The 21,528-nt window shown below is 52.0% G+C and overlaps 2 protein-coding genes across 8 annotated transcripts in view; one reads left to right on the top strand and one right to left on the bottom strand.

Annotated features, from left to right (window-relative positions):
* Positions 1-8,932, bottom strand: part of LOC123927275 — a 40,224-nt gene extending 31,292 nt beyond the window's left edge. For all 5 annotated transcript variants that reach the window (XR_006815395.1, XR_006815394.1, XR_006815396.1 and 2 more), the window contains exon 1: positions 8,710-8,932. Coding sequence is in view for 2 of the 5 variants with exons in the window: in XM_045981840.1 (XP_045837796.1) it covers positions 8,710-8,914 (205 nt within the window). In the remaining 3 variants the exon portion in view is untranslated. The remainder of the gene's footprint in view (positions 1-8,709) is intronic.
* Positions 1-21,528, top strand: part of RIPOR3 (RIPOR family member 3) — a 74,204-nt gene that overhangs the window by 5,949 nt on the left and 46,727 nt on the right. The gene's annotated exons all lie outside the window — the stretch shown is intronic.

The following is a 21,528-nucleotide window of genomic DNA, read 5'->3' as shown; positions in this document are numbered from 1 at the left end:
CTCACTTGCCCAGCAGCCCCCATTAAACCCCTGGTCTCCAAAGCCTCCCTCAAGACTTATAAAAGGGACCTCGGGTAGAAGTGAATTAATCGCACCTCCTCAGGACACACTCGCCCTTCCACCTAGCAGTCTCACCACAGTTACTTATAAACTAAACCCCCGCAGGGCCACCCCCCAGCCTGGGGACTAGAACTTTGACAACGCTCTATAACCCACTGACATGCTCCTTCCCACCACAGTAGTTACGATCTTGAATTTTGTGTTTTTCTATGACTTCTTATTTTTAGGGTTTTGGTTTTTGTTTCTGTTTGGTTTTTAGAGAGACGGGGAGAGAGTGGGCATGCATTTGGGAGAAGCGCAGAGGGAGGGGGAGAGAGAGCTACCAAGCAGACTCCCTGTGAGCAAGGAGCCCAACACCGGGCTCGATCTCCACCCGGAGATCATGACCTGAGCCAAAATCAAGAACTGGGACTTAACCGAGGGAGCCACCCAGGCGCCTTTTGCTATGGCTTTTTAAAAAATGGTGGGAAAGGACACATAAAACTGACCATTTTACTCGTGTTCAAGTACACAACTCAGTGGCATCAAGTACATTCTCTACCTCGGATGGCCGTCCTCACATCTGTTTGCAGAACTTCATCATCCCAACTTCCCTTTCCTAAAAAAAAGTATTTATGTCCAACAGTAGGTTATTGACTTTTACTTATTTTTGAACTTTACAAAAAGATCGATGTTGTCTTGTGCCACTTCTGTTTTCATGAAGCATTTATCACTACAACTCATCCCCGTGGTTGCACAGGGCTCCGTGCTTCCTTGTTTCCCACTGCCAGACACTACTGCATGGCGAACCGGGATGCGTTTCCCACGTCTAGAGGCTTCCGGGTGGTTTGGCCCCGGTGCGCTTGTTATCACAGGAGGCGCCGCTCTGAGCATCCTTGCACCTGCCCCAGTGCGCACATGCTGGCGTGCGTCTCCTGTGTCCGCCCAGAAGCAGGACTGCTGGGTTGTAGACAATACGACATCACGCCCCGAACTATTTTCCACAGTGGCTCTGGCAATTCACATGCGCCCTCGACCGTGTGGCATTTGTCTGATGGCTTACTTTCTGCCACTTGAATGAGGGGAATTTCCCCTGCTTCTCCACCGCTGCCACCATCACAGGCCCGGCTGCCACTCGCTGTGTATCTCCAGGTCTAAGAATAGCCTTGAGCGGGCTGCGGGCTCGTGATGTCTCCCATCTTCATGGTAGAGCTGCCCCGGGAGGGGAACCGAGCCTGACGGCCACACTACAGGAAGGAAAACGTGGAGAGGGCATTTAAGACCTTGTCCTCCTAGCATCTATTGCTCGGTCCTGCCTTTACTCAACCTGGTTCTTACCACAGGTGGGACCCAGAGTGACGGGGCAGGGACACATCCTTGCTCGTGACAGGTATCACTGCTCACACTCTACCTGTATTGCTGTTAATCCATTCAACCCTCAGATCCCACGAACAGAGGTGCTCTTTGAGGCCCCACTTCATAGATACGGAAACTGAGGAGGAGGAAGTTTAAGTGACTCTTTTATTTAAAAAAAAAAAAAGATTTTAGTTATTTGAGAGAGAGAGAGAGAGAGAGAGTAAGGGCAGAAGGGGAAAGAATCTGAAGCAGGCTCCACACTGAGCGCACAGGCAAACATGGGGCTCAAACCCATAACCACAAGACCATGACCTGAGCCAAAACCAAGAGCTGGACGCTTAACTGACTGAGCCGCCCAGGTGCCCCGAGAGGTTAGGTAACTTGCCTGGAATCCCACGAGTAGGAAATGGCGGAGATGGGGTTGAATCTGGTCTGTGTGGCTCCCTCCAGAGGTTATGCCATCCCTTCATAGAGCCTGGGAGTTAAATGTCACAAACTCGGGTTCATGTCCTGGACCCCTACGACCATGCTGTGTGGCTCTGGGCAGGTTACTCTCTACACCTCTAAAATCGCGGGAGCTCTCCTTTCTAGAAGCTTCATTAGATACTCTTTTTTGTGCCTTGTTTCTTTTTTAAGATTTTATTTATTTATCTGAGAGAGAGCATGAGCACATGAGAGGGCATAAGCAGGGGGAGTGGCAGAGGGAGAAGCAGACTCGATCCCAGGACCCCAGAGATCATGTCCAGAGACGAAAGCAGACGCTTAATGGACTGAGCTACCCAGGCATCCCCACCTTCTTGTTTCTTTTCTTTTTTTTTTTTTTAAAGATTTTATTTATTTATTTGACAGAGAGAGATCACAAGTAGGCAGAGAGGCAGGCAGAGAGAGAGCCTGATGCGGGGCTTGATCCCAGGACCCTGGGCTGAAGGCAGAGGCTTTAACCCATTGAGCCACCCAGGCACCCCTGTTTCTTTTCTTTTTTAAAAAAATATTTTATTGGGGCACCTGGGTGGCTCAGTGGGTTAAAGCCTCTGCCTTCGGCTCAGGTCATGATCCCAGGGTCCTGGGATCGAGCCCCACATTGGGCTCTCTGCTCCGCGGGGAGCCTGCTTCTTCCTCTCTCTCTGCCTGCCTCTCTGCCTAGTTGTGATTTCTCTCTGTCAAATAAATAAAATATTTAAAAAAATATTTTATTTATTTGTGAGAGAGAGAGAGAGTGTGCGCGCGCAAGCGAGCACAAGCAGGTAGAGGCAGAGAGAGAGAATCAGGCTCCCCGCGGAGCAAGGATCCCGAGACCCTGGGATCATGACCTGAGCTGAAGGCAGTGGCATAGCCGACTGAGCCACCCAGGCGTCCCCGGCCTTCTTGTTTCTTGTTGATTTGTGTGCCTATTCCCCGAATTTCCCTGGAATCCGTTCATTAGCTTATACCTGCCAGTGTTCATCCCTGGAGCGCAGAGGGGATGAAGTCCAGGGTCAGGGCACGGGGTACCCTGAGCCAACTGCTATTTCTAGGAGGAGGGAAGTGGTGCTGGGCAAGAGGAGAGCAAACGTCCACTCCAGACTGGGCTGCTCTGGGCCAGTGACCTTTGTGACCATCCTATTTCGAGAAAGGCCAACCTGGCTGAGTGGCAGCCTGCTCCGGCCGCCTCTGGCCTGGCCTATGGGAGGCGGACGGCTGTGCGCGGGCAGTTGCACGCAGCATGTCTGGAATACCTATTCCAAAGGGTAATTCCCAGGGATAAAGCATGTTTATACTTTTTTTGGGGGGAAAAATTCCATTTCTGTTGCCAATTAGTTCTGCTTGAGAACAGCTTTTCTCAACACCAACACGTTGGCCGCCCAGCCTTGAGTTCTGTTGATTAGCTCCAAAGTGGGGAAAAAAGTAATTTCTTTCTTTCCTTCCTCCACCCCCAACCATGAAACCCGGCTGTTCGTGATGAAAGGGGTCCTGTGGATCCTTTAGTTTTCCTTGTCATGACTCCAGGAAAGGCTATAAAAATAATCAGTGGGCCCCGCTGGCCGTAATTGACTGTAGAGAGCAGTTGGCTACCACAGCGTCTGAGTTATCGGAATCTGCTGCAGACGCAGGAGGCTTCAGTCAAGCTCCTCTGATTACACCTGCTCCCCCCCAGCCTGGGCCAGTGCGGGCTGGGAAGTGCTGGAGGTTATCTGAGCGTTTCTCCTCTTTCCCGGGTTCCTGGGAGTTCCTGGAGGAGGGACCCCTGGCAAGACGGAGAAGTGGGAAGGCTAGAGGGCAGGGTGGTTCTGATGTGCTCTGCCTGCACTGAGCCCCTGCGGTGTAGCTGTGAGCCTTGGGCCAGGGACCCCACCTCTGGGTGCCTCCGTTTCCTCATTTTAAAGTGATAATAGTCTCTCCTCCTGGGACTGAATGTAGGATCAAATGAGTTAATGCACGTGGGAGGGGCTCAAATCCTTCATAAACGTCAGCTTTTACTTCTCAAAACCCTCTCCCGTTGACACCTGAGTCGTGTGTGGTTGTGCCAAAGCACCTCGACCTAGTCCCCTGCTGACGGACTCCAAGTCGGTTCCAATCTTTTGTGATTGGAGCAAATAATGCTGCATTGAATAGCCTGTGGCTCTGTGTACCCGCCCCTCCCCTAAGGTATGTGACCCCCACGGTAACCTTGGCTCTGGACTTTGCTTCTTGGGGCCTGCAGAATGAGAGATGTGCGGGTGAAGGGTCAGCCCTGGCCTGGCATGTGGACAGGCCGGTGGGAGGCCGGGTCGGGCCCTCCCCAAGCCAGGCGGGACAGATTCCTCCCTAGGCCCTCAGGGGAGTGAGGCGCCAGGCGGTGAGTTTCAAAGGGCTGGGGCTATCCAGCTCCCAGGTTCCTGGCAAATGTCCTGAGGTGGGTCTGGGGAGACGGAATCTGCACCAAGCAGGTTTTCCCATCCTCTGCAATCCTCTTCCTCCAGGAAGCCTCCTGGGATCTGGACTCCAAACACCCTTGTCTGTCTGATTTAGCACCCGTGGTATCCAGCTCCCTTTGGGGAGGCAGAACACAAGGTGACTGAGAAGCTCAGAAGTGCAAGAAGGCTGGGTTTGGTCCTAACTTCTCAGGGCTCCCACCCCCGTAACCCCTGCCCTTCTGCGTCCTCCTCTGTTTGGGCAGGGTAATGATTATAGTGATGGCAACAACTTCTCCGGAAGGTCTTGGGAGGTCGCAGTGACGTAACACGCTGTAACACTAGGAAGTGTCTGACACCATGTCAGGCGTGAGAAATACAAGCTTGTGTGAGGAATGTCTCACTACGGGTGGGTCCAGATCTCACCGCACTGGGCTGTGGGTCCTTGCAGGCAGAATGTCTCATTTGGAGCAGAGTCTAAAGGGAGTCCAGACTCACTGTGTGGCCTTGAGCAAGTCATACTCCCTCTGAACTAAGTTTTCTCTCAAAAATGTGGTTGTGATGGCATGATCTGGCAGATGTGTCTTGAGGATTAAGAGAGGCAAAGCTCAGGGTCTATGAATGCTGGATACGTGGTGGTAACTGCTGACCTTGATCATCAGCAGTGGTAATGGTTGTAAACAGCCTCCCAGAAACCGGAGCAGCATTGCGCACACAGTTGGTGCTTAGTGAACACATATGGATGGATTGATGGTGTCAAGTCTGTTATAAAGTGGGGTCTGGGAGAGGCCCTGTTAGAGGGACTCATTTCCCATGCTGCTGACCCCTTCGAGAGAACAGAGGAGAGAGCACCATAGGACGGTATCCGCACTTACGACATCTGCTCTACTCTGTGAGCTGAGGGATCAGGCCTCATCACCCCATTTTACAGATAAGAAATACAGGGCCCAGAGAAAGGGGAGCTTCAACGCCCCTCCGCGGTGTACACAGCAGCTCTCACTTGTCCTGACTTTGTGCAGTGGTCTTCACCCTGACCCTCTGCCCCGTGCAGGAAATGGACCCCGGGGACGAGATACAGTGTCCCTCTGTGGCCACAGCCCTTGCACATTTCTGACATTTTTGTGTCCTGGGACAAAGGGTGAACAAACTCACACAAACTATTCTGGTTTCCTGGTGGAAAAACACTCCTGACCCGGGGTGGGGGAGCCTTGCTGTTGGTTTTACTTCTCTTCTGCCCCTCTCCACCCTACGCTAACGACTCAGCAGCAGCGATCGTAGCAAATCCAGATCCAGGGATAACCTTAGGAATTGTCCGCAGGTACTGAATGGGTCAGAGGGCTCCCTGGACCAGGGGGCTGGCCCTGGGGGAGCTGGCCTCGGCTGCCGCTGCCCTTGGCCTGAGCAGGTGAACTAATGAATGAGCAGATATTCGCTGCCTTCATATGGCCTTCTTCTTCCTCTAAGGAAACCAGTCTTTGGATTGGGCCACCCCAATCCAGTGTGACCTCATCTTAACCAATTCTGTCAGTAAAGACTCCATTTTGAAATAAGGTCACACTCAAAGTCCCTGGGTAGATGGGACTTTGTGACTTTGGGGGGCCACCGCCCCTGGGACACAGTAGCCCTTCCTATAGTGCCTCTCATGCCGACTTCGTGCAGCACCAAGAATGTGCTGGGCACTCCTCTGTGCTTTCATTCCCCGCCCCGATCAGCCCTCTCCACAGCCTTGTAAAGCGAGTTCTAGGATTATCTCTGTTTGAGGCCAGAGAGGTGAATTGACTCGTGTAAGGTCACACAGCTGGTAAATAGCACATTTGGGAGCAAACCTATTCTCTCTGACTCCAAAGCTGGCAAGGTTTTGAGACCCTCCAATCCCATTCCAAGGGCTTGGAGTCATCGTCCTTTCTCTCCCAGAGTCCCAGCCATTCGAGCTATGCTGTCTCCTGGCCCATATCTCCCTCCACTCTCTCCAGACACATCTCCCCCAAAGAGGCTATAAAAAGGCAGGGGGAGTGGTGCGGGGTCTGGATCTTGTTTTCACAACGGCAAACATGAAGCTGTGTTCTGCCTGGGGTCACGGGTGCCCGGCTCTCGGGCAGGCAGAAAGCTTGCGACCCTTGTGCGTGTAAGAGCATGTCAGACGCATACATGTCATTCTTGACATCTGGTAACATTTTAGGCATCTTGACTTGGGCTTACAAATTGAAAAATGGTCCATTAAGGTGTGATCTATTCGTCATCGAGACAATGCTATGGAATGCTCGCAAAGTGATTCCCTCTGTCGGGTCCACAAACCCCAACTCCTTGGGCCAGGCCTGGCGAAGGCATCTGCAGGAAGGATGAAGCTGTTTCTCTGACAGCCAGGGGAGAGCGGGGGCCTGGTGGGCCGGAATGGAGCCTGACAAAGAAAAATGAGTGTGCTGCCAGATGATGTATGGCCGTTTACCTTTTAACACGTCTGTGTCGCGGCCATGGAAATAAGTTGCTTTGGCTAATGGGAGATGTGTGCAATCAGGAGTCTCTCAAAGCCATGAGCTCGGAGTCATGAGGAAGGATTGTAATTTCCAACAACTGGGGCTTTGGGGGCCTTAGGAATTGTATGCTCTGTCAGCATAGAGAGCCAGGAGCCTTCTCCTAGCCAGTGAGCAAGTTGGAGGCCCCTGGGCAGATCAGGGGCTCCCTAGGAACAAAGCCAGCCTGCAGAACTTTGCCCCCCCACCCCAGAGGGGTGGGATGGGGGATGTTAAGAGTTGAGAGAGTGGCTAGCACGTGTGTAGGAGCCAGCCACATCACAGAGAGCACTGCCCCAAAGCCAGACCTTCCTGGGTTCAAATCCTGCCTCTCCCACCGACCAGCCAGGCCTTAGACAGCCCCTCTGTAAAACAGGGATTCTAACAGAACCTACCTTGGAGGTGTACGGGGATTTCCTGAGCTAGTGGCCCAGAGAGAGTTCTCAAGAATGCTAATCATTGTTATCATGCTGGGTTGCTGGGGTACAGAGAAGAGCCAGTCAGGACAAGAGAGAAGCAGCGCTGTGCCTTCTGGCTGTGGGTCTAGGGGCAGGCTCCTAACTTTCTGCATGCACCTGGTGCAGGAGGTTTCTCCCAGTTTCTGCCCCTCGGGGCAACTGGGAAACCAGTGATAATGTTGGCTGTCACCCAGGCGGCCAGCCCCAGTGACCAAAATCCAAGAAGTGGGATTAGCTTGAGTGGGGAGGACCCAGGAGGAGGGCTAGGGCTAGGGCTAGGGTTACCATGAGCCACCACCTGCTACAGGTGGGCTGTCTGCGGACTGCCAATCAGTGTGCATGCCTGCAGACATTATTGGTCTGATTCATGCCCCCAGCTCAGCAGTGAAAGGAGGACAGACAACAGCCATGTGGTCCCTGTGCCCCTTCTGCCCAAGTGGCTCCAACCCCAGATGAGACGGGGGATAGATGTGTGCATCTCTGGGCCCTTAAAACTGCGGTGATAGTCAAGAGGTGGCCATCCCAGTGGGGCCAGCTCAGATTTGGGATCACAAAGACCTGGGGCAGGGAAGGCTGGACATGCCTCCAAGTAGAAAGTCTGTTCTGACTTGAAGTCAGGCATCTGTTACCATGTGAAGGCTGAAGGCTGACCCCCTCCTCTATCCCCATCTCCCTCGGGGCTGACTGCCCAGGAGCGGTGGCCAGCTCATGGCACTCATGCCAGCTGGCTGCGGCTGTCCCACGAGGGTCAGTTTCTAGAGCTATCAGATGCTGTGGCTGCCGGCTTGTTTGTCTCCATGGCACCAAGCCTGGCCAGCTTTTGGGCAACAGCAGCTCCATGGAGAACATAATCCGCGAAGAAGGGATAGCAGGACCCAGCGTGGGGATGGCTAGGTGGCGGGTAAAAGATGCTGGGCACCCTGAGCGCAGGCAGCTCTGAGCATTGGTCCTTTATTTTAAGTAAGCGCTCCACCCAGTGTGGGGCCTGAACTTACAACCCCCAGATCAAGAGTTTCATGCTCCACGGACTGAGCCAACCAGGCACCCCTGAGCACTGGTCCTTTAGGGCCCCAGGAGAAACTCACTGGGACCAAGTGAGGGTGGAGGTGGGGCTTCACATTGGGGAGGGACCTTCCTGGGGGTGCAGGCAGGGCACTTGGCCTTGTGGCAGCTACTCAGTGAGGACTCCCCCCAGCCGCTCTCTGCCCTACCCCTCCGGCTTCATTTCCTGCTTCTGTAATCTCACTGCTCCAGCCAGCTGTCCCACTCCTTCATTTGTTCATTTTCCGTCCCCGCAATGAGCCCAGAAGGTGGGGGTGCACTAATTGTCACTTCCGAGATCGAGGGACACACACGAATTTAAGCAGCTGGGTCAGGGGCACAGAGCTAACAAGGGGCTGGATTAGTTATCCGCCGCTGCATGACACATGTCCCCACAACTAAATGCCTTAAAACAACACAGGCCTCTGATCTTACAGTTTCGGGCAGGTCGGGGTGCAGGCGCGGCGGCCGGGTCCTCTGCTTCGGGCTCTGTCACAGGCACGGCAAGGCGTCCGTGGGGCTCCACTTGTCTCAAGATGGAGAGGCAGCATCCGCTACCCGGTTGGCTCAGAAGTGCAGGAGTCACTTCTTCTTGCGGTGGCCGCCCTCCGTTCCCGACCACGGGACCCTTCTCCAGCATGGCCGATTGCTTTGGCAAAGTCAGCCCGCCTGGAAAATGTCTGCGTGAGGGGACAGGTGCGCATGCGCAGGCGCGTGTGCGTGCACGTATGTGCGTGCGTGTGCACATGCGCGCAGGTGCCTAGCGTGTGGGTGTGCATGCGTGTGTGCGTGCAGGTGTCTGTGGACGCGGTTGAGTCACCGATGATGGAGGTGGTGTCACGTGGCTTTTGTGACTTTCTATTAAAGCAAGTCGCTGGGTCCCCTGGCACCGAGGAGGAGAGAGCAAAGGCCAGGCGGCGGGAGCCCTGTCGGCCCCCCTCCCCGGAGGAAGCCGGGGAGAGTCCCCCCTCCCCTGTCCCAGACCCACGCGACCGCGACCGGTCCGCCACCGCTCAGTCGGGAGTGAACGGCCCCCTCACTTCTTCACGGGGTGTTTGTGCAGCGCCTAGCGCACTTCGGACAGGGGCCGTTCTGTCCCCAGCAGCCGCAAGCTGGTGACGGACCTGGAGGCAGCATCTTTACCCACAGCATCACGTGCCTCTGCAGGGAAAGAAAAAAAAAAGCCTTTTCATTATTTCCTGTAACTGAGCTGAGATTTCTCACAAACCCTAGTCCCAGGGCAACAAGGAAGAGCACTCGATTTAGTCTAATCTGGTCAATTTAATCTGACCCAGTACTTGAGCTCTTTAGGTAATGTTCTGTCTCGGATTTCCTTCTGCTCCATCCTTAGCCCTGCCAAGGTGGCATAGGGTGTGGAACCCTAAGGTTCCCTGCTAGAGCGGGTCGGTGTCTCTAGCCATTCTGTTGTCCAGGATCATTACAGGCCTTTCTGGCACTTGGGGCTGAAGCTGGCGGCTAGAAAAACACATGCTCTGGGCCCGGAGCCCTGCCTGGCTGACTTGTCTCTTCACTGGCTCAGAGCCCTTGTCTCCACTGCATCTGACCCTGCTGGGGCTGTCTACCCCTCCTAACACAGGGTCCCCGCTATGAAAAGGGACATCCTGGGTCCTTTCCCAGCCATGGGAGGTCCCCGTGTAGCCAGGGAAAGTGCAACATTGGGGAAGGCTTCCTTCTTTCAACCTGGGGCATCTGCACTGTCCCTCCAACTTAAACTGGTGGGCGGTGGTCTCAATGCAGCTTCCCCCTCAGCTCTCCAGGGGGTGACGGCAAACCCCTGCCTTTGGAGCAGGTTTTACTTGTATTGAACAAACAAGCAAACAAACACAATATAAATAAATAATAACATGAAATAGAAGTAGCTGAACTTAGAATGCTTGCAAATGCCAGAGTCTACACTAAGCACTTCACACACTTACACACATTTATAGCAACTCTGTGAGGAAGTTCTCTCAAGTCCCATTTTACAGCATGAGGAGACTGGGACACAGAGATGTGAAATAATTTGCTCCCGGTCCAAGAGTTCTTAAGTGACAGAGCTGGGATTTGAACCCAGGTAGCCCCTGCGTCCCCTCTCTGCACCACCGCCCTCCTCTATGCCCCTGTGCTCTCCGGGTGGAAGTGAAGAGAGGAGAAACAGGATGTCCTCCCTTCCACGCATGCTCTCCTTCTGTCCTAGGTAGCAAGCCTGGGGTCGTGGGTGAAGGGAGACCTCTATTTTCTTGACAGTTTGGGAAAGTATTACGCCTTTGCTATGTTTATTGGCACCTAAAGACTTAAAAAAAAATGTTTTCTCACAGTGGTGAGTTTTAAATCTACTGTTTTGTGGTAAAATCTGGTTTCATTATGAGCAACTGAATATTGCCACGATCCTACTGTTTGTTCCTCTATACGAATACACATTGTCCCCGGCGGATGGATATCTGAGGACCAAGGGGAAGGACCGTTTACCCAGAGAGGCACGGAGGAAAGCACAGTCCTCTTTTTCACACTATAACTTGTTACAGAAATGATCACACAATTAGAGTCGTGGCAAGTGTGCTGAAGGAGAAACTTTCAGAGCAGTGAGTGTGTTTAACAGTTGCCTTCGTCTATTAAAAAAAAATCTTAAAAAACAAAACAAAAGAAAAAAACAGTTGCCTTCGTCTGTTCAGGTACTGTGACAAAGTACCATGGACTCAGTGGTCAGAGCCTCCGTCACAGCTCAGTCCCTATGGGCAGACCCTGGGACCTGGGCAAAGGGCCAGCCTCGGATTCCCCACCCAGGGAAGAAAGGGCCATCCCTCACCTCAGAAAGGACGAGGCAGCTGGGTGTCCAGAGTGTGAGCAGGCATGCCGACAAGGCGCGCTGTCAGGACCCCCCATGGCCGAGTGATGCGAAAGTTCTGAGATTGCTTACTCTCTCTCCATCGCTCTCTCTCCTCCATCCTCCTTCATTCCCGCCCTGGTCCAAGCTGATCTAAAGGAGAAAACCACGAATACTGATACTATAACCGCCAAGGACTATGTCAGGCTGTCAGATTCTCAGAAGTGGCCCCACACGGTGGGTGGTATTATCATTCGCATTTTACCGAAAGCCAAGGCTCAGAGAGGTGAAGCAACTTGTCCACGATGACACAGCAGGAATGTGGCAGCCTTGGTTTTGTCCTCAGGTCTGTCTGACATCAAAGCCTTTGCTAGGCTTCCATTGCTGCTGTGCCTTCCAGGTTCCTGAATGGAGGCGAGGGGTAGGGGGAGAAAAGAATTGGCTCCCCCCTCCCCCCCTCAAAAACTTACTAAGAGCCAGACTCCAGAAACGCCAGAGCTGTTAGTTCCCTGTCGTGGTCCCTGCCTTCCCCTCACCGCAGAGGAGCCAGGCCAGGAAGCCGAGCTGCGTGCAGATATGTGAAAACTTACTGCAGAAGCCTTCTGAAATGTTCTAGAACAAGCAGGGAAGCTTCCTCTGGGAACAAGGTGGAGACGTTCCAGTCCATTTAACTGGAGGAGACGAGGTGGACTGAAGGGACGTTAATGTTGCTAGTTGGTGGTTAATGCTCCCTCCCGAGGGCGCTTATGATTAATGCCCAGGTTTTTAAACAAACTTCAACCAAGCTAGAGTCAGCGTCCCGGGAAGCTAAGGAGAAAGCATTCATGAAAATGACACTTTGAGGGGGATAAAAGGATACCCCAGACAACTTGCCTCCGTTTAGACTCTGCTTGTCCAAAGCAGAGGTTGTCTTATCACAGGAACCCCTCGCGGGTGTTTCCCGGGTCTCTGCATTTGAAGAAACTGGCATCTTGTCTCTGCATTCTAGGCCTCTTGCCTTGGCTGGATCAAATGGGAACAAAGTTCCAAATGTTCTCACTGTCATACAAGCCAAACTCTTTTTTTAGTCCTCTGTGCTTCAGGACTCTGTGAGTTATAAGTGATGAAAGTCCAGCGGAAAAAAAGAGAATGCGTTGGCTCCTATAACTTTAAAAATCTAGAATTCGATTTCACGTCAGGTATGGCTGGATCCAGTGGAGCGGTTGGGAGTCGGGGATCATAGGACTGATTTTCAGTGAGCTTAGCTGGTGGAGATCGCCTTGGCTGAACCCGTCAAGGTGGCTGTAAGGATTTGGGGGTCTGAATGGGGCCTCCACGGTGGGCACTGACAAGGGGTAAGGGAGCATTCACCATGAGATGCCTGTGGTGCTGTTAGAATAAGGTCAAATCAACAGAGAGATCTTGAGTTTTCTGTGATCCCAGGAGACCTTAAGACTGAGCCATTTCAAGCTTTGAGGAACCTTACAGAGCACCTGGATTGGGGACGCAACTCTGTGACAAGTATAACATCCTTCTCATCCTTCCGTTCATGGAAGACATTGCAAATCGACCACGGCACTTCTTCCTAGTGAGCCCCAATACAGCCTCAGAATCCATCTCAACACTGCACCAGAACCGACCTCCCTCCACCAGCTGGTGTTAGAACATGAGCCAAGACAGATCTGCAGTTTCTCTTCTCAGCCCATGGAGATAAGAAAACAGAAGGTCTGAGGTTTGGTTCGCCCAGTGTTATGTGGGAACTCTCCTGTGTCGTTCTCCTGATTTTAGCCTAGAGAGGAGGTCTGTCCCTTCGTGGAGATTTCCACTCTGCACAGCTGCTGCACAGGGAAAACAAACAGACCTGAGGTCGGGGAAAGGCAGAGAGCTTAGCTGCTGACCTCTCTCGCGGAGTGCCGTCTGGAGCTGCGTGCGGTGTCGGGGAGCCAGACAGGGCAAGTTGGGGGACCCACTGGTCCATCCACAGACATCTCAGTGGGCTTTTGGAGGCCCCACCCTAAAGGCAGTAAACGTGCTCTACTAGACGTTCTCCAGTGGGGGTGATGCTGAAGTTACTCCCTCTGGGGGTGGAGGCAGGGTTGTCTGGGGACGGGAACCCATGGCTGGCAACCAGTCTAGGAAAGTCAGAAAGTAGAGAGAAAGCCCCGACATAGCTATTACCCGCCAGAGGTGCCCCAGACCAGCTGACGATTTGACCAGAGGAAGGTAGGGGTGTCCTGACCCCAAGGAGTCTATTGTGACATATATGATCTATGGATTTAATGGTTGTAGTGGGCCGACATGGTGCCGCCGTGCACCTCTCACAAAGCCTAGAGCTTTGCATCAGTTAATTCAGTTTCCCAAGACAATCCTGTAGAATAGGTGGAGTTATTCCCTGGGAACAGACATGGAACCGGAGGCTTGGAGGGAGGGGACAGAGCTCCCTATGGCCATGCTTGAGTAAGGGCAGAGCCAGGCTTGAGGTCAGATCTGCCCGAGCCCAGTTCTGAGAGCTGCACTTCTTGGGCGAGGAGCTGTCTTGAAAGGGAACAGAACAGAGTATGCGAGTCGCTGGAGAGCCATTCAGCACATCACTCCCAACAGCAGCTCCGTGCAAGGTGCTGGGTGGGAACAGAGAAGCCCGTGGGATCCCTGCCCTCAGATCATTCCCGGAAGGGGTGGGGTGTGCACTTGGGAGAATGTCACCACCAAGGCGGAAGAGCAGAATTAAGTGCCTGTCCCACTCTCCCTGCTGAGCGCGTGGCCCGCAGATGGGTGCGGTCCGCAGTCTGGAAACTTCTGGGCTATGACAAGCCCCCCAGTGTGCAGGTGAGAAAATGGAGGCTCAAAATGAATCAACGTCCCCCCACGTCACACAGCCAGCCAGTGAGCAGGGGGCCCAGGACGCCAATCCATACTGGGTCCTGGAGCCACTGACTCATCTGGGGGCCCGTGATGATGCCTACAGCCGTTCCCCCCCCCCCCCCGGGGTGGGAGCGCTGTGATTGTGACAGCACCCATGATGTCCCCTACCCGGGCTTAAACCCGAGCCCGGCACCTGCCTGGCCCTTGAGAAGCACCCAGTTTCACAGACGGGGTCAATTATGATTGGAAATTCATCTTTAATTTCTCTGGCTTGCCCCTTCTCTGGGGGTTCTGGTCCTCATCAGCGCAGCCTGTCTAAGGACAGAAGCAGATGTTCCCAGGTAGGCCGGACACGCCCCCGCCTCTGGTGGGTCTGGCAGAGGCTGGAGGGAGAGTCAAGGTTGTGGCTAATCCTCTCCCTCATCAGCAGTCATCTCCCGGGAGCCCCTGGGGAGACCGTGGAGCGGCTGCTGATTGCAGAACCAGCTGCAAGGGAAATGCGAGGGCAGATGTGGCCACGGTCTCAGAGCTTCGCTGCGGTGAATTGGAAATGGTGCCGCGTGTGGAGCCATCAGACGCCAGCGTGGATCCCAGGGCCACCACTCGCTGCTAAGCCCCTTTGCCTTAAAGAGACCCATCTTATCCCCAGCAGCGCCTTTAGTCCTGGGTCACTGCCTATCCAGTGAAGGCTACTTGTCCCAATTGTTGGCTAACCTCACTGTGGACAACAGCTGTACTCTGGGGGCCCAAGGGAAACGGAAGACATATTTCTGCCCCAGCCCCAGCCCGCTCTCCCAGGCCCCTGACCTGCCCTCAGCCTCAGGAGTTCCTGGCTTCCCCCTTTGTCCAGGACCTTCAGAGAGATTCTGATAACAGTAGTTCTGAGGCTGAGAAGGGGTTGTCGTGAGGACGGCATGTCCCTGCAGCCAAGTTCTAACCTCCCGGCCCCTCCTCGGAGTGCTTCAGACCAGAGAAGGGGAACTCGTCACTCGGGACGTGCAGGGACACTGCTCTGAGTCCTAAACTCTGCCAAAGTGCTTCTGTGTGCCTGGTTCTGCTTTAGTGTGGTCTGTTGGGTTCTGTGTCTTAAATCTACTCTGACAATTTCAGGTAAAAAAGGGACACCTTGAGAGGTCATAGAGATGCTCCTTTTGGTCATAAAAAATAAAAATTCAGATAACCTAACAAAAGTAATTTGAACAAAGATTTTTTTGGCTCGTGTAATGGAAAAGTCAGTGGTAAGATGGGTTTCAGGTGAAGTTTGATCCAGCCACTCAACACTTTGGGAGCCAGAGTGCTACAACACCTACCCCTTTTCTACATACATCTGTGTGCTTCTGCCCCCAGAACGGCCACCCCATTCCAAATATGCTTGACCTTTCAGCTCAAGCATCTGCACCAACTGGAGTGCTCTTCCGTGTCTCTTGGTTTATATTCCTGCAGGAGGGAATCTGATGTCCAGGTTCATCCTTCCTGGCCAGGCACCAGAAGTTTTATGTTTCTCCCCAGGGTCCAGTGTCCCAGGCTTGTTCAGATAGTAGTGGCTAGAGCACAAGGGGCACATGTCTGTCCCACCTCAGTAGAGGCAGGATGTCTGAGAAGGGGTCATGGCCCAGTCAGCCACCCCAATAACTCCCAGAGAAGTGGGGACTCAGCCCCTGCAAATTCTTCCCTGGAGACGATCCAAGGAGTCTCATTTTGTTCTTAATTAATAACTTCAAGAAAACTTTAAGTTTGGTTCTGGTTAGAATTTCTTTGCCTCACTGTTTCCAGAGGCTCTGTTTCTGGTTCATTCAGGAGGAGAAATTCAGACTCAGGCTCTGTGACATGTCTCTGCTATCAGTGAGTCCCGGGTCACCCTAGGAGCGCCACGGACAGGAGGCAGGGTGACTTCTCCAAACACATCTGCATTATTTTATTACTTTCATACCAGGAAAGAGGCTTCATCTGCAAAACAATGCATTCACGTCATGGATTAGGCTGGAAGAACTTGTTTGGCCAATTTTAGAAACCACAAGAAGGTCAGAGAATAAATTTAGAACTGAACTCTGAACCTTGAGGGCCCGTCAGTCATGGTTAACTTTTCCTGCCACCTTAAGTTGGGTTGGTTTCTCTCTGACTCCTGTGTCCACAGAATTCATCTAGGCCTGGCTCTTTTGCTTATAAGCTGTGTGACTCTAGGAATGTGTTTAACCTCTCTGAGCCTTCCTTTCATTATTTTTTAAAGAATGGATGGCGGGGGATTGGTAATAAAACCATCTACCTTACAGGATGTTAGGAAGATTGATTAAGACTTTATGTTCGAGGAAAATATATACAACATAAAATTTCCCACCTTACCCATTTTTAAGTGTACGGTTCAGGGCATTAAGCACATTCACGTTGCTGTTCAGCCATCACCACCATCCAGAACATCTTTATCTCCCCCAACTGAAACTCTGTCCCCATTAAACACTAACTCCTCGATCCCCCTCCCCCAGGCACTGGCTCCCACCATTATTGCCTTCCCTCCTTTCCTTCCTTCCTCCTCCCTTCCATCCCTCCCTCTCTTCCTTCTTAAGATTTATTTATTTGTTTGCTTATTAGAGAGAGGGGGAGAGAGCGAGCTTAGGCACGCAAGCTTGGGTAGAGGCAGAGGGACAGAGAGAGAGAATCAGAGGCAGGCTCCCTGCCCAGAGCAGAACTTGGGGCCAGGGGCTGGAAGGGGGCGCTCGATCTCATGACTCTGAGATCACAACCTGAGCCAAAACCAAGAGTGGGATGCTTAACTGACTCTGCCTCCCAGGCACCCCCCACCACCCGCCATTCTACTTTCTGTCTCTAGGACTTTGACTGCTCTAAGGATCTCACAGAGGAGGAATCATATCATAATTGTCCTTTTATGACTGGCCTCCTTCACTTTGCATCATGTCCCCAGAGCTCACTCATGTTGCAGCCTGTGTCAGAATTCCCTTCCAGTGTAAGGACAAATGGTGTTCCTGTGTACGGGGAGACCACATCTGTTTACCTGTCCATCTGCTGATGCGACACGGGTTGTTCCACCTTTTGGCTACTGTGCGTAATGTTGCTGGGAACACGGGTGTATGAATATCTGGTCACTTCTGGGTATACACCAGGAGTGTGATTAAAATATTTGGTGGAGAGCCCTTAGCCCATGCTTGGCGTAGAGGAAACATTCAGCAGTGTAGCGAATAAAACCTGTGTTAGGAAAATAGTGGGTGAACTTTTTAAAAATGCAAATTAAAGAATGGGTTGTCAGATTAGCAATGACTAAAAAGTAATGTTCCTCAAGCAGTTGGGGTACAGTGAGCTATGTAATCATGTATAAAAATGATATATATTCCGCCTATAGAATAGGTACCTTTAGTGGATCGTTTACTGTGTGCCTGAAACACGGCTAAGCTCTGTGTATATTCCCACATTTACTCCTCCCAACAACCTAAAGGGGCGGGTCTATTATTTCTCCGTCTTACAGATAAGAAAACAGAGGTCCCAAGTGGTAACATGGCTCTCCAGGTCTCACAGCCAGCAAGTGGCAGAGCTGGGATTCAAACCCAGGCCCATGGCTCTAAGAGTAGAAAAGCCATGGAAAAAATTGCTTTCTAATTGCTAACTGTGGCCCCTAGGAAGGATGGGAGTACTTATTTTCCACGTCGCATTCATTTGTATTTTTTCCCTAAACCAGGAAAAAAAAGAGCATATTAGATTAAAAAAAAAAAGAAAGAAAGAAAAAAGGAAGGGAAGAAACAGTTGTCTTTTGCAAGCAGGCATCTTTGATGATAAAACATCTATGTCTTGTGTCTCCTGCCACAAACTCAGTTTGTGTCCATTTTTTTCCAGTTGAAGAAGAGCAGAGTGTCCTGGCTGTGTCTTCTGGCTGATTGCTTAATAATCATGGATACACACACACACACACACACACACATGCACACGACCGGACGCAGGAGAAGAGACAAAGCCAGCAGTAGCCAAAACTCTGCTAGATCGATGCGGACTGTTACAGGCACAGCTTTCCAAAAAGCGGAGCTCAGTGAGATAAATATTTTTCCTGTGAGAAGAGGCTTAAGTCGGCGATCTTAACAACCCCCCAATTCATTCCAGATCCGCTCAGAGCGGCTGGCGTCAGGGCGCCCATCTTGATGTACTTAGGATCACTGAGTAACTGCAGTGTGCCTGTGTGTCTGGCTGGCTTCTCCCATGTGGCGGGGTGCCACGGGGTGCCGGCCAGGGCGGGCAAGGAGTCTGTCTCCAGAAGATGCTCTCCCCACACCTCCTGAGCTCCCACAATTTCTTGGGGTCCCTAACTTGCTTCTCCTGGGAAACCAGCACTATTTGTTCTCAACCGGAGGCCTGAGAATTTCAGCCTCTTTTCTTGGCAGAGGCTCTGTACTTTTGGTTCCGGAGACAGTCTGCAGGAAGAATTTAGAATTAGGGCCTTCGGAAACCTATACACACGAAGAAGTCTGGGTTATCTCAAAGACTGGAAACTTCACTACCCAGGCAGAAATTCGTTGACTGATTGATTCATTCCCTCCCTGGGTTGTACACTCAATAACTGTTTATTGGGCTCCTCCCAAGGGTTAAGATTTGGTACGGAGCTAGATTCAGACAGTATGAAGCTGTCGGAGGCACAAGATCCGTTTGGTCATCCGTGCACCCGTTCATTCATTCGGCAAGTATTTACTGAGTCCCTCCCAGGGGCCAGACCCTCTCCTGGGAGGGCTGGTGCGTTAGGGCATGCATTCTGGCTGGAGGGACAGACGGGAGATGAAGAAAATGTAGTGAAGAGGATATCTGCTGGTGTGAAATGCTAAAGAGAAAAATAAAACCGAGATGGGGAGTTGGGAAAACGGAGGGGGGCAGGGCTGGTCCCACTGAGATGAGTAGCCCGGGAAAGGCTCACGAGGAGGTGATGTTTAAGTGACAAGCTGCGGGAGAGAAGGGAAGATGATTCAGGGGGCAAGCATTAATCACGCTGACTCACGGATCACGCAAGTCTCCTTTCAGTGATCTCTCAGTCCCGATTACGCCAGCGAGAGTCTTTCTGTTGTTAGCATGTCTTTAATGCCTCGAGAAGACCTAGTGATCTCCAGACCTTAAAGGAACGGGCTTAGCAGACAATGTGGCTACCTGCACTCGGACACGGCTTTGTGTTCAGTGCGACTATCTCCCAGCTCCCTCTTATGCTCTTCTTGATGGCAAATGATTCTGGCTCTTCATTTATAGCCACGATTAAATTGTCCTTTCAAAATATGCTTATTTTCTGAAAAGCGAGGTGATTTACAGAAAAGTATTCAGCACCTTGTAACATAGGGGGTACTCCGGTATGGGGAAGGGGGGACGTCAGGAAGGCAATAAACTCGTGAAGTCTGGGATGCACGACAACAGGACAAGCTGCTCCGAGCCTGGTTTGGGACGTGAAACCTTCTGGGTGGGATTCAGCCTGCCGTCAGTGACTCCCTTGAACACCTCTGGAAGAGGATGGCGCCCCCCCGGGGAGAGGGTGGATCTGGGCAAGGGGCTCAGAAGAGGCGCTATGGGGGGCAGGCTCAAAGACAAGGGCAAGCTTGGGCTTACCCATGAACGACATACAGGGTGTTGGAGGGAACAGCGGGAACATCACATGCCAAGTGGTGCAAAGAGGAAGAAAATCAGCCGGGCAGGATGGGAATATGGGAGCAGAGTTGCCGGAGGAGGCAGACCGTCAGAAAACCACCCTAATTTATCTCGTGCAGTGAATAATCCTAATGTGAATTCTAAAACTTCCCTTCATTGAGCACTGCTTTCTTGTATCTTCTTAGGTCATCTCAGCAGACCCACGAGGTAGTGCTGTTGTGATGGCCCCATTCTACAGACGGGGAACTTCGGGCTCAGGTCAGGTCACCTGTGCAAGGTCAGGCAGCCAGTGAGAAGCCATCAGGACTTTTTTTCAACCTATTTTTAAAAATGGAGATAAAGCTCCATAAAACTCACACACTTATTTTTTATTATTTTAAAAGATTTTATTTATTTCTTTGAGAGAGAGCACACGAGCAGTGGGGTGGGGTAGAGGGAGAGGGAGAAGCAGACTCCTTGCTGAGCGGGGAGCCTGACGCAACACGTGTCTCCATCCCAGGACCCTGAGATCATGACCTGAACCAAAGGCAGACACTTAACCGACTGAGCCACCCAGGCGCCCCTAAAACTCATACTTCCGAAGTGTACAGTTAAGCACATTCAGAAAGTTGTGCAACCATTACTACCATCTAATTCCAGAACATTTCCACGCCCCCCCCAAGAAACCCCATTCCCATTAGCAGTCACCGCCCCCCATCCTTCTCTGCTCCCAGCCTCCAGCAACCACTCATCTGTGTTCTGTCTCTATGGATTTGCCTATTCTAAACATTCCATAGAAATGGAATCATCTGCTCTGTGGCCCTCTGTGTCTGGCTTCTTTCACGCAGCATTCTGTGTCCAAGAGTCATCTACGGTGGGACATGTACGGCTGCCTCACTTCTTTATATGACCCAACACTGTCCCACTGTCTGGCTGCACCGTGTTTCACGAACCACCCGTCGGCTGATGAACACTTCAGTCGTTCTGGCTTCTTGGCCTCAGAGAATACGCTGCTGGGAACGTTTGCGTGTGGGTCTTGCGTGGACACGTGTTTTCATTTCTCCCGGGTGTACGTGGAGGAGTGACAAATGCCCCACCGATGCATAACTGTGCTGAACCACTGGAGGAACGGCTGCACTGTCTTCCAAAGCAGCCGCCCGTGCTCCGATCCCAGCCCACGGGGTCCGAGGCTCCATCTCTCCAGTCCTCACTGGTGCTCATTGTCCGTGCCTCAGAGGAGGGTCAGTTGTCCCAGTGGTGGTAAAATGGCATCTCGTGGATTTGATTTGTTGGGGAAGCAGACAGGGGGTGTTTAATTTGGAATGTATGGCCCCACTGCCTGATGTTGCCAATCTGGGTCCAAGGGAAGAGAGAGGGGGAAGATCTGACGGAGTCTGGACATGTGAGTGGGTGGCCAGGGCTTGAGACTGCTCCGAGGATGGGGGAGAAATATAGGAGCAGGGCGGTGGGCTGTGGGGTTCAGAGACTGGGAGAATTTGGGGGTGCACATGCCAGGAATACAACTGGGAGATTGGACACCCCTGTTTCCCTGGGTCCACGGTGAGCCTCTTCCAAGGATAAGGCCTTGGCTTCGGGCTTCCTTTATTATTATTTTTTAAAATTTTGTGTTTTTAATTTAAATTCAATTAACATACAGTATATTAAGTTTTCGAGGTAGAGTTCAGTGAGTCATGAGTCTCACAGAATACCCAGTGCTCATGACATCACTTGCTCTTAATGTCCATCCCCCAGTTACCCCATCCCCCTGGCCCCCTCCTCTCCAGCAACCCTCAGTTTGTTTCCTATGATTAAGAGTCTCTTATGGTTTGTCTCCATCTCTGATTTCATCTCATTTTATTTTTCCCTCCCTTCCCCCATGCTCCTCTGTTTTGTTTCCTAAATTCCACATATGCGTGAAATCGTATAATTGTCTTTCTCTGATTGACTTATTTCGCTCAGCATAATACCCTCTAGTTCCGTCCATGTTCTTGCAA

The sequence above is a fragment of the Meles meles genome, chromosome 16 (genome assembly GCF_922984935.1).
Source record: "Meles meles chromosome 16, mMelMel3.1 paternal haplotype, whole genome shotgun sequence".
In the NCBI taxonomy this organism is placed as follows: domain Eukaryota; kingdom Metazoa; phylum Chordata; class Mammalia; order Carnivora; family Mustelidae; genus Meles; species Meles meles.
Note: the sequence above shows the minus strand (reverse complement) of the source record. Positions and strands in the feature narration are given on the sequence as shown.